At 35.0% G+C, this 12706-nt stretch overlaps 1 protein-coding gene across 2 annotated transcripts in view; it reads left to right on the top strand.

The window, feature by feature from the left end:
* KIFAP3 (kinesin associated protein 3) overlaps positions 1 to 12706 on the top strand; it is a 165294-nt gene that overhangs the window by 95786 nt on the left and 56802 nt on the right. For both annotated transcript variants that reach the window (XM_089911285.1, XM_022560136.3), the window contains exons 12-15: positions 3423 to 3531; positions 4753 to 4865; positions 5268 to 5433; positions 6056 to 6181. In XM_089911285.1, the coding sequence (XP_089767411.1) occupies positions 3423 to 3531; positions 4753 to 4865; positions 5268 to 5433; positions 6056 to 6181 (514 nt within the window). The remainder of the gene's footprint in view (positions 1 to 3422; positions 3532 to 4752; positions 4866 to 5267; positions 5434 to 6055; positions 6182 to 12706) is intronic.

A 12706-nucleotide genomic window follows, 5' to 3' on the forward strand; every position in this document is an offset into this window, starting at 1 on the left:
TGATGTCATGGTGTTATTTAACATTTTACCTAGAACAGTGCGCAAGAATCTTCATAGTAATCCACATGTTTTCTACCACAGTTGTCCTATTTGGCCCCTCTTTGATCTACACGCTTCTTTTGAGCTGAATGCTGGTAAACGTCCTTTCTGACAGTCCCCTTTGCTCCTGCCTGCCATTATCTGCTGAAGTTCAGAAACCAGAGCATCACTTCAAACAGCAGAGTTAGGGAGTAGCCAGTCAGAAGAGATTCCTGAGGCATGCAAAGTTCTGCCATAATCATTCAAAGATGTTTGGGTAGGGGGGTGGGGGTGGCAGAGGTGTATGTGAATATAGAGAGCTGTAGGGGTTGGCCTCTGGTCACTGGTAAATAAGTGAAGTCAGGTGCCAGAGAGTCTAGACACAGTGATTTCAGTCCTGGGTCTTTGGTATCTGATACTCAATATGGGACTTGTCTGATTGAACACTATTGCCTCTTCATTGCACAGGCTGAAGCCTTTTAGTGCCTTCCTGTTAAATTAGTAAAAGATGACAATGGACATAGTTAAAACAGAACAAATCTAGTTTTAGTATTTCCTAGTTGTCAGCAATTACACTTACTTCTGAAGTGCTATGGGTAGCAGTCAAAGACAGTGTTGCATGTAGAGCTTGAACTAAACTATTATTTTAAAATGTGAACACTTTAAAATTGAAATGTTTCTCTTATTAGGAAAAACTAACTCTATATCATGATGTATTTCATTCACACTTAGTCCTGATTTCTCTTGATTTGGGGATGTAGGTGTTGGATAAGGTTTTAAACCATGCATTATTTTTTAAAAAGCTAGCTCCTGAATATTTCATCACAGGACTTAATGTGGAAATTACAAAAACAAGGCAAAAACCCTCAGCTTCTAACAAATCACCCTGTAACACCATTCTTAAGGGCAAATTTCATACCACAAGGTTAATTTCAAGTAAACAGCAACGGATATTTTGCCTTGCTAAGAATTGCATTGATGTAACAAACACACTTTTGTTATTTTTAAAAAGCTTCTTGTATTAGAAGTTTGGAAGAAATCTATAATGGGTTTTTGATTAGAATGTGAAAAACATACTGTATATATTTACATTTTTAGAGGATTGTCACCTACGTTTTTATTAATTTGTAATTTAATTTTAGTTGGCAGTTAATAGGTAGCAAAATCTGTTAAAAGTATATCCAATAAATTAAGATTATTTTATCTTTGCCATATAATTTTTTTGTTCTACAACATTATTAAGTGTTAGTGATTAAAGATTCCACTAGCAGCAACATGGGTGTTAAAGAAGTGCTATCTGGGAAAAGGCATGATACATGCCAACCATTCACCAGCTATAGTGTTTTTGTAGTTCTCAGCAAATAGTGAATTTTATATATATACATATAGTTTTGTTAGAATTATATCTTAAGTATTTTGGGGAGCAATTGTGAGTGGATTTGCTTTTTAAATTTTGGTTTCCAGTTGTTCATTGCTAGCATACAGAAATAAGATTAATTTTTGTGTGTTCACCATGTAGCCTTTTTGAAACTTAGAAGTTATTTGGAACTAACATAGAGAATAACCAAAACAAGATTTAACAAAATAGGGTCTAACCAGTCAACAAAGGCATGTTGATCTAAAAAGGTATCCGGCCGAGATAAAACATAAGAAAGTTTTAGGTTATAAATTTTAGGATTGATTTCCATATGTTGTTAGCAATTTGACTAAGAGAAAAATATATTTATATAATATGCACTAAGTTAATTTGCTATTTACCAATAATAGTAGACAAGCTTCTCAAAAGTATAGCTTAAGGTTTGTTCATTTCTCCTTTATTACATAGCAACTATCTCTCATCATGACAAATCTAGATTACTGCTAAATGGCATAAGTGGCCTGCCTTTTTCTTCCTACTTTTCTGTCTGCTGCTTCTCAGACCCATCTTCCCTTTCTCTCTCTCTTTTTTTTAAATTAATTGATTAATTGATTGATTGATTGACTTTTGTCTGGGTTGGGTCTTTGTTGCTGCACACAGGCTTTCTCTAGTTGCAGCGAGCGGGGACTACTCTTTGTTGCAGTGTGTGGGCTTCTCATTGCAGTGGCTTCTCTTGTTGCGGAACAGGGGCTCTAGGCACGTGGGCTTCCGTAGTTGTGGTGCACGGGCTCAGTAGTTGTGGCTTGTGGGCTCTAGAGCGCAGGCTCAGTAGTTGTGGCGCACGGGCTTAGTTGCTCCACGGCATGTGGGATCTTCCCGGACCAGGGCTCGAACCCGTGTCCCCTGCATTGGCAGATGGATTCTTAACCACTGCGCCACCAGGGAAGTTCCTTCCCTTTCTCTTATCGTTAAGTAGAGTTCGTTTCTTACTTTATACACACTCCCAAATGATTGGGTCCAGCTTTACAGGTTCAGTTATCAACCATAAATGGCAATTCCTAAAATTATACCTTCAGTCCAATCATGTCTCCTAAACTTGTGTTTATAACTTTTACTGACTATCTGCACTAGACTGTCACATAGGCAGCTTAAATTCAGCATGTCCAAAACCAAAATTACTGTCTTCCCTTTAAAGTTTTCTCCTACTTTGGTTTCTGTCTTTTGGTAAATGTTAGCACCACCATCCATGTTGTTGTTTAGGGCAGAAACCTGTGAGTCATCTTTGACCCTTCCTCTCCCTTAACCCCAACATCTAGTCAGTTATTAAATCCCAGTTTGATTCTCTTTCCTAAATATATCTCTGAGCCATCCTTTTTGTCTCTATCCCCACTGCTCTACCTAGTCGAGGCAGCCATCATCATACCTCGACTTTTCCACTAGCCCCTTAGATGGTTTTGCCACATTTTCTTACCCTATTTCAGTCTATTTTCTACATTGACCAGATTTTTTCGAAATGTAAATCTTATCCTGACACTTTCCTTATTTGGAAGCCTTTAATGTCTTCCCATTTACCTTAGGATGAAGCCCAAAATCCTTAACGTGTTCTTCAGAACCCTGCGTGATCTGACTTTTACCTTATCTCTTAACACTATTTCCCTCACTCCAACCATGCTTGCCTTCTCTTAATTCTTCAGAAGAATGACTTTTTTTCCTGCCTTGTAACCTTTGCACAAGCTATTTTCATTGCTCAGAATGGTCTGCTTCCACACAACATTTTAAATTCCTTAAATGCAAAGGCTTTATGTAATATTTCTCTTATATTCTCCAGTGTACTTGGAAGTTCATATTGAGTACTGAGCATCTAATAGTTCATTAAGCATTCAGTTATTCAGTAGTAAAAGCCTACCACTTCTATGTTGAAAATGTAATTGTATTATATTATTTCCAACATACAATCTAAGGTAACATACTGTGATAAAATAGTGCCTGTGGTTTTTTGTGTGTTTGGGGGTTTTTTGAGTAAAATATGTCCTGTGCTTCCTGCTAGTTAATGAAGATGCTCTTTGAATGTTCGGATGAACGAATTGACTTGGAACTCATTTCTTTCTGCATTAATCTAGCTGCTAACAAAAGGAACGTACAGCTTATCTGTGAAGGTTAGTGCCTTTGAGCTTCATAGATAACTTCTATCATATGCTATTGGCATATGATGGAAAATAGATAATAAGGAATTAAGAATTATAGTAAATATGTAAATCCTATTTTTAAGTAGTTTTAAAAATTATAGCTATAATCCTTAAATGTCAGACTCAGAATATTCTTACATCATGAGTAGAAACGCTTACCCTTTAGTAACATTTTATAAACCATTTGGTCAGTTACCCTTAATTGAAATCTGATTTTTAAAAATATTTTCTAGATGAAATAAAACTTTTTATTTGCAAAGCAATCTGTTACAGTGTAAGATGTTGCAATACAAATGTATTAGCTATTTGTTTCTATAGTATCTTCATAAAATGATTCATCATACATTATGATATTTCAGAGTTTGCTCAATAGTTTTTTCGTATTTGAGAAGTATACATGTTCATTATAAAAAGTACAAATGAGCAAATAGGAAAAAATTAAAAATTTTACTGCCACTATCCAGAGATAATCATAGGTAAGACTTTGGTACAATGCTTCTGTGTATTTTTAAATTAAAATGGGATTTTCTCTGTAAATGGTGACATGTTTTTTGAAGTTAATATCTGAATATCGTTCCATATGATTAAATACTTTAATAAAACATAATTGCCAGTAGCTGCAAAATAATCCACTAAAGGATTTTCCATAGTTTAATCTGCTAGTTTGTTGCCACTTCTTTTCTGTTACAAGCAATGCTACAGTAATTTTCCTTTCTCTGAATCTTTCATGTTTCCATTTTTACATTCTTAGGATAAATTCCTAGAAGTACAATTTTTATGGGTCAAAAAGTATTTACATTTTAAAACTTTGTGGTACATATTTCATATACATACTGTGCTTCCATTTATGTGAAATTCTAGAAGAGGCAAAACTAATCTGTATTTAAAAAGAAAAAATAAGAAAAAGGGGAAGAGGAAGAAGAGGAAAAGGAGGAGAAAAGAAGAAAAGTAATTGTATTGGGGGACTAAGATTGACTAAGAACAAGGGAACTTTCTGCATTGAATGGAAATATTCTGTATCCTGATATGGGTACGAATTACACAGGGGCATACATTTATTAAATTTAATTGTACACTTAATATTTACGTATTTTCTGTGTGTAAATTGGGGTTTTTTGAGAACCGAAAATTTTAAAAATCATTAAATTTAAATGAACCTTTTTGGGGGAATTTTTTTGTTTTTATTATCAGGAAATGGGCTGAAGATGCTCATGAAGAGGGCTCTGAAGTTCAAGGATCCATTGCTGATGAAAATGATTAGGAACATTTCCCAGCATGATGGACCAACTAAAAATTTATTTATTGTAAGTATAGTTTTTAGCTTTCTGTCTATTAAAATAGCCTGAGAATTAAAGCTTTAAAGTGCTGTGTCTGGAAATATAACTCTTCCTTAGCTCTTGTCAAATATTAATTCATGACCCAAGTTGGTTTTTCTTCAACTTACTTGTAAGTTTAGCTCCTAGAAATCTCAACCTAAGTTTTAATGTTGTTTTTGTTTTACGAGCCCTATCCCTAACCTTTTCATCCTCACTCCAGTTTGCTTGCCTTAAACCAGTCCACCATAGTCTCTCTTAGCAATTTAGCTCAAGGTTATTAAAACAAGAGAATCACATTTGATACTTTTTCTTCCTATGGGTTAAATTATTAGATTAGTTCTTCTGCAGAAATCATATTTTAAATTTGTATTAAAATTCTGTTTTATTCAGGATTATGTTGGGGACCTTGCAGCTCAAATCTCTAATGATGAAGAGGAGGAGTTTGTGATTGAATGTTTAGGAACTCTTGCAAATTTGACCATTCCAGACTTAGACTGGGAATTGGTTCTTAAGGAGTATAAGCTGGTTCCGTACCTCAAGGATAAACTCAAACCAGGTCTGTGCTAAGTATTTCACTTCTGCATAATCAAGTTATTTCTTTCTGTTGTGGATAAGGCAGCTAGAACAGTATTTTGTGACCATTATTGTACTATGTAACACATTTTCTTCCCACACCTCTAGGTCTAGCCCTAGTTCGTTTCTTTCTCTCAGAAAGGCAGTCACTAGTTCTCCACGTATATGTATGTACTCTCTTCCCTAACAATATGTTTTTTTAATATTAGTTTCCTTTTCCTATCCTGCCTTCTTATTTTTTTTATCCTGCCTTTTTAAAATTACTAAATACCATCCCGCTCTACACGAGTTCACATGCACACACTAAGTTCTCTGAGGGATTCAAATGACTCTTCTATTTTCTGTGTTTACATTGTCATTCATTTGTATTTTCAAAGACTTATCTCCACCTCTCTACTGCTTCACCACCACGAACTGTCATCATGGAATGGAATTCCATGAACATGGAACTTTGGAAAAAGGACACGTTTATAAGCGTGTTAAGGATTCATAAGAACTGATTTAATAGCTTTTAGTATCTTTTCTGTGAATTAGAATTTTGGCAATATAAAAGGATTTGTATCAGGACATTTCAATGAAAACTTTCTGTGATTTGACTTTACTAGGTGCTGCGGAAGATGACCTTGTTTTAGAAGTGGTTATAATGATTGGAACTGTATCTATGGATGACTCTTGTGCTGCATTGCTAGCCAAATCTGGGATAATCCCTGCACTTATTGAGTTGCTAAATGGTAAATTATAATTTATCTTAATTTATTTTTGTGCTAATGTATAAACAAGTTATAAGTTTAGATTTTTAAATGTGGAATCTGCAATCATGAAATATTTATATTGTTGCATTACTCATCTTATAGCAACTTAAATTATATAGTTAGGAAAATGAATTAAATATACCTTTACTGGGATTAGATAGCATAGTATCAAATAGCTTTAGGTTGCAAAGTTAAGAATGTTGCTATAAAATGATTCAGGACCAATTTTACAGACACTACCCTCCTCTTATCAGCCTTGAACAACTAATATTCCACCATTTCTTCTTTATGTTGAGCTTTGTTTTGGTTGAATTGGATCTCCTATCTTGCACAAACCCTTTTTTTAATACCTTGATTTCTAATCAGAAAAGTTTATTCGGAAGCTAATTCTAATCATCATATTCCCTCCTAGATCCATATATAGTATTGTCCTCTAAACTTTCTGCAGTGAAGAAACTGTTCTCTGTCTGCACTGTCCAACACATGTGACTATTGAATACTTGAAATGTGGCTGTTGGGACTGAGAACCTGGAGTTTAAATTAAATTTAATTAAAATTAACTAGCCACAATGGCTATGGTTACAATACTGGATAGCGGAGGCCTAGATAGCCTTCCCCTTACCTTTGTTTTTCTCTTAAGGGCCCAGGTTTCGTTTTCCATATTGCATACAAAATTTGTCTGACTCTAATAGTATTTTATTAGGGCCAAGTTCTCTAGGACCTTGTGTTAGTCTGCTCAGGTCACCATAACAAAATACCACAGACTTGGTGGCTTAAACAACAGAAATGTATTTTCTCATAGTTCTAGAGGCTGGAAAGTCTATCAGGGTGCCAGCCAATTTGATTCCTGGTGAGGTCTTTCTTCCTGGGTTGCATAAGGCCACCTTCTTGTTGTGTCCTAACATCCTCATATGGCAGGCGGGCAGAGGAAGTGGGGGAGAGGGAGAGAGAGAAAGCACGAGCACACACAAGTGCTTGGATATCCCTTCTTATAAGGTTACTAATCTTATGGGATCAGGACTCCACCCTTATGACCTCATTTAATCTTACTTATTTCCTTATGGCCCTATCTCTGAATATAGTCACATTTGGGATTAGGGCTTCAGCATATGAATTTTTGGAGGGATGCAATTTGCCCATAGCAGATATACATTAAAAGTAGCTAATTAGTATAGAAGTTAAAAATACTAATATGGAAAGCTTAAAAAGACCCTCTAATCTCAGTCTTTCCTGTACCAGGTATAATACATAATGAAAAATACACAAGTTGTAAGTATGTATAGCACAATGAATTTTCAAAATGAGAGCTCTCATGTTATTCCCACTCATATAAGGAAATGAAACATTACCAGCACCCTAGAAGTCCCTCTCCTGCCACCTCCCAGTCATTACCACCTTCACCAGAGTGGTTTCCATTTTTCTTTTTATCACCCATAGATGAATTCTGCTTTGGTTTTCAGCTTTTTAGAAATAGAGTCTTGTTTCTTTTCCCCTATGAATGTGAGGTTTGTGTATGTTTTGTACAGAACTATGTTTCTTTTTATTGCTGTATAAATAAATATACCACTATTTTCCCTTTCTACTATTTATTGATAGTAGGGTGGTTATTTTTGTTTGTTTTTTTTCTAATCAATATATTTATTTTTTATTGGAGTAAAATTGATTTACAATGCTGTGTTAGTTTCTGCCGTACAATGAAGTGAATCAGCTCTATGTATACCTATATCCCCTCCCTCTTGGACCTCCCTCCCCTGCTTCCCCCACACCTAGGTCATCACAGAGCACCAGGCTGAGCTCCCTGTGCTATACAGCAGGTTCCCACTAGCTATCTGTTTTACCCATGGTAGTGTATTTATGTCAAACCTAATCACCCAATTCATCCCACCCTCCCCTTCCCCCCACGTCCACATGTCCATTCTCTACGTCTATGTCTCTATTCCTGCCCTACAAATAGGTTCATCTGTACCATTTTTCTAGTTTCCACATATACGTATTAATATACGATATTTGTTTTTCTCTTTCTGGCTTACTTCACTCTGTATGACAGACTCTAGGTCCATCCACGTCTCTACAAATGACCCAATTCCATTCCTTTTTATGGCTGAGTAATATTCCATTTTATATATGTCACATCTTCTTTATCCATTCATCTGTCAGTGGACACTTAGGTTGTTTCCATGTCCTGGCTATTGTAAACAGTGTTGCAGTGAACATTGGGGTACATGTGTCCTTTTGAATTATGGTTTTCTCAGGGTATATGCCCAGTAGTGGGATTGCTGGTCATATGGTAGTTGTATTTTTAGTTTTTTAAGGAACCTCCATACTGTTCTCCATAGTGGCTGTATCAATTTACATTCCCACCAAGAGTGCAAAACGGTTCCCTTTTCTCCGCACCCTCTCCAGAATTTATTGTTTGTAGATATTTGGATGATGGACATTCTGACTGGTGTGAGGTGATACCTCATTGTAGTTTTGCTTTTCATTCTTCTAATAATTAGTGATGTTGAGCATCTTTTCATGTTCCTCTTGGCCTTCCGTATGTCTTCTTTGGAGAAATGTCTGTTTAGGTCTTTCACCCATTTTTTAATTGGGTTGTTTGTTTTTTTTGATATTGAGCTCCATGAGCTGTTTCTATATTTTGGAGATTAATCCTTTGCCGTTGCTTCATCTGCAACTATTTTCTCCCATTCTGAAGGTTGTCTTTTCATCTTGTTTATGGTTTCCTTTGCTGTGCAAAAGCTTGTAAGGTTAATTAGGTCCCATATATTTATTTTTGTTTTTATTTTCATTACTCTAGGAAGTGAGTCAAAAACCACCTTGCTGTGGTTTATGTCAAAGAGTGTTTTTCCTATGTTTTCCTCTAAGAGTTTTATAGTGTCTGGTCTTACATTTAGGTCTTTAATCCATTTGGAATTTATTTTTGTGTGTAGTGTTAGGTAGTGTTCTAAATTCATTCTTTTGCATGTAGTTGTCCAGTTTTCCCAGCACCACTTATTGAAGAGGCTGTCTTTCCATTTTATGTTCTTGCCTCCTTTGTCATAGATTAGGTGACCATATGTGCATGGGTTTATCTCTCTGGGTTCTCTATCCTGTACCTTGATCTATATTTCTGTTTTTGTGCCAGTACCATACTGTCTTGATTACTATGGCTTTGTAGTATAATTTGAAGTCAGGTAGCCTGATTCCTCCAGCTCCATTTTTCTTTCTCAAGATTGCTCTGGCTATTTGGGGTCTTTTGTGTTTCCTTACAAATTGTCAAATTTTTTGTTCTAATTCTGTGAAGAATGCCACTGGTAGTTTGATAGGGATTGCCTTGAATCTGTAGATTGCTTTGGGTAGTATAGTCATTTTCACAATATTGATTCTTCCCATCCAAGAACATGGTATATTTCTCCATCTGTTTATGTCATGTTTGATTTCTTTCATCAGTGTTTTATAGTTTTCTAAGTACAAGTCTTTTGCCTCCTTAAGTAGGTTTATTCCTAGGCATTTTATTCTTTTTGTTGTGATGGTAAATGGGATTGTTTCCTTGATTTCTCATTCCTTGATTTTTCATTGTTAGTGTACAGGAATGCCAGAGATTTCTGTGCATTAATTTTTTATCCTGCAACCTTACCAAATTCATTGATTAGTTCTAGCAGTTTTCTGGTGGCATCGTGAGGATTTTCTATGTATAGTATCATGTCATCGGCAAACAGTGACAGTTTTACTACTTCTTTCCCAATTTGTGTTCCTTTTATTTCTTTTTCTTCTCTGATTACCGTGGCTAGGACTTCCAAAACTATGTTGAATACGAGTGGCAAGAGTCGACATCCTTGTCTTGTTAGTGGGAATGGTTTCAGTTTTTCACCATTGAGTATGACGTTTGCTGTGGGTTTGTCATATATGTCCTTTATTTTGTTGAGGTAGGTTCCTTCTGTGCCCTTTTTCTGGAGAGTATTTATCATAAATGGGTGTTGAATTTTGTCAAAAGCTTTTTCTGCATCTATTGACATGATCATATGGTTTTATTCCTTAATTTGTTAATATGGTGTATCACATTGATTGATTTGCATATATTGAAGAATCCTTGCAGCCCTGGGATGAATCCCACTTGATCGTGGTGTATGAACCTTTTAATGTGTTGTTGGGTTCTGTTTGCTAGTGTTTTGTTGAGGATTTTTGCATCTATGTTCATCAGTGAACATAGTAATTTTCTTTTTTTGTGTGATATCTTTGTCTGGTTTTGGTATCTGGGTGGTGGTGGCTTCGTTGAATGAATTTGTGAGTGTTCCTCCCTCTGCAATTTTTTGGAAGAGTTTGAGAAGGATTGGTGTTAGCTCTTCTCTAAATGTTTGATAGAATTCGCCTGTGAAGCCATCTTGTCCTGGACTTTTGTTTGTTGGAAGATTTTTAATTATAGTTTCAATTTCATTACTTGTGATAAGTCTGGTTATATTTTCTAATTCTTCCTGGTTCAGTCCTGGAAAATTGTACCTTTCCAAGAATTTGTCCATTTCTTTGTGGTTGTCCATTTTATTGGCATAGAGTTGTTTGTAATAGTCTCATATAATCCTTTGTATTTCTGTGGTGTCAGTTGTGATTTCTCCTTTTTCATTTCTAATTTTACTGATTTGCATCCTCTCTCTTTTTTTCTTGATGAGTCTGGCTAAAGGTTTATCAATTTTGTTTATCTTCTCAAAGAACCAACTTATAGTTTTATTAATCTTTGGTCTTGTTTTCTTCATTTCTATTTCATTTATTTCTTCTCTGATCTTTATAATTTCCTTCCTTCTACTGACTTTGGGTTTTCTTTGTTCTTCTTTCTCTAGTTGCTTTAGGTGTAAGGTTAGATTGTTTATTTGAGATTTTCCTTGTTTCTTGAGGTGAGATTAAATTGCTATAAACTTCCATCTTAGAACTGCTTTTGCTACATCCCATAGGTTTTGGGTCGTCGTGTTTTCATTGTCACTGTTTCTATGTATTTTTTTATTTCTTCTTTGATTTCTTCAGTGATCTCTTGGTTATTTAGTAGTGCACTGTTTAGCCTCCATGTATTTGTGTTTTTTACAGTTTTTTCCTGTAATTGATGGGCTATTATTATAAGTAATGCTCCTATGAGCATTCTGAAGCATTTCAATTAGTGAACATATTTACTCATTTCTGTTAGACACATACTTAGGAGCAGAACAGAGTACACATATATTTGGCTTTAGAAATAATGCCAACTACTTTGTTTTCCAAAGTAGTTGTGCCAATTTTCAGTCCCACCAGTAATGTACAAAAGTTCCAGTTATTCTACATCACCAACATATTTTGGTGTACAGCCTCTTTAATTATAGCCTTCATAGTGGTATCTCATTGTGGTTTTAATTTGCATCTCCCTAATAATTAATGAAATTGAGTACCTATTTTTATTTATTTGTTATTGGATGTGGCTAATAAAGTGAAGTGCCTATTTAAGTCTTTAGCCCATTTTTCTCTTCTAAATCTTTAAAAGTTTGATTTGTAAATTCTTTTACATAATGCATTTTAATGGTCACCTAGAGATAGTGCCTCCATATTTGAAGTATGTCTACAAATAGTGTATATGTATTTGTTTTGGTGCACCCTTCACACAGCCAGGAGTTTTCAGATTAGAAATAATTAAAAGACCAGGTAGTTGGAAGGTGAAAGTAAAGATAATGTAGTTGGCAGAATGAGAATGAGGATTTTGTGGTGAGCTGGAGAAAGTTGAAACAAAATAATCTGGGTCCTTGAATTGCTGTCCATTTTGATTATGACTGAGAGATAATAACAGAGCCAGCTCAGTGTTTTACTGTATTTTGATGTTCTCTGACATGTGGTTATCACAGGCAGAGGCTGTATACTACTGTTTTTATGAAATATATGGATTTTCAAGATTAAAACCCTTGGGGTTAAGTGGGGGAACACTATATACCAAGAGAGAAATTAATAAAATTTTAACCCAAGTAGTCTAAGAGACTGGTACTTTGGCAAGTTAGTGAGGAAAATTATTTGGAACAGTTGGACTTTGAGAGGACCACAGTTTATTCCACACAGCTAGTTGGATGCTCTGTTGACCTGTAAATCTTTGTCTAACAGATAGCACTGATCTGTTGCCAAGAGTTGTTAGCAGACTATTAGTAAATCAAATTTCATAACCAGTATCTAAAAATTGGATTTCTATAAGTATTTGCTTTTGCCATTACATGTATTAATCAGTGGTCATCCACTATTCTGTTAAAGTCTTCTTTTCATGATAATAAACATTTCTTAATTAGTTTGTATGATTATGTAACATTCCTTTTTACTAGTATAATTGATTGGAACTAAAATTACTTTATTACTTCATACCAATAAGTAAAGTTTAATTTTGTTAACATTATTCAACAAAGAAAAAACCTGTTTATAACAGTCTAATTTCTACCAAAAACTTAGAAGACGTGATTTTTTAAGAACCATTTTTCTCATGTGAGGTCAACATTATAGAGACAAAATAAAACCAGGTTTATGTTACAAATT

Source organism: Delphinapterus leucas, chromosome 1, assembly GCF_059928025.1.
Source record: "Delphinapterus leucas isolate spDelLeu-1000000601 "Yukka" chromosome 1, BTC_Dleu_Yukka2, whole genome shotgun sequence".
Classification (NCBI taxonomy): Eukaryota; Metazoa; Chordata; class Mammalia; order Artiodactyla; family Monodontidae; genus Delphinapterus; species Delphinapterus leucas.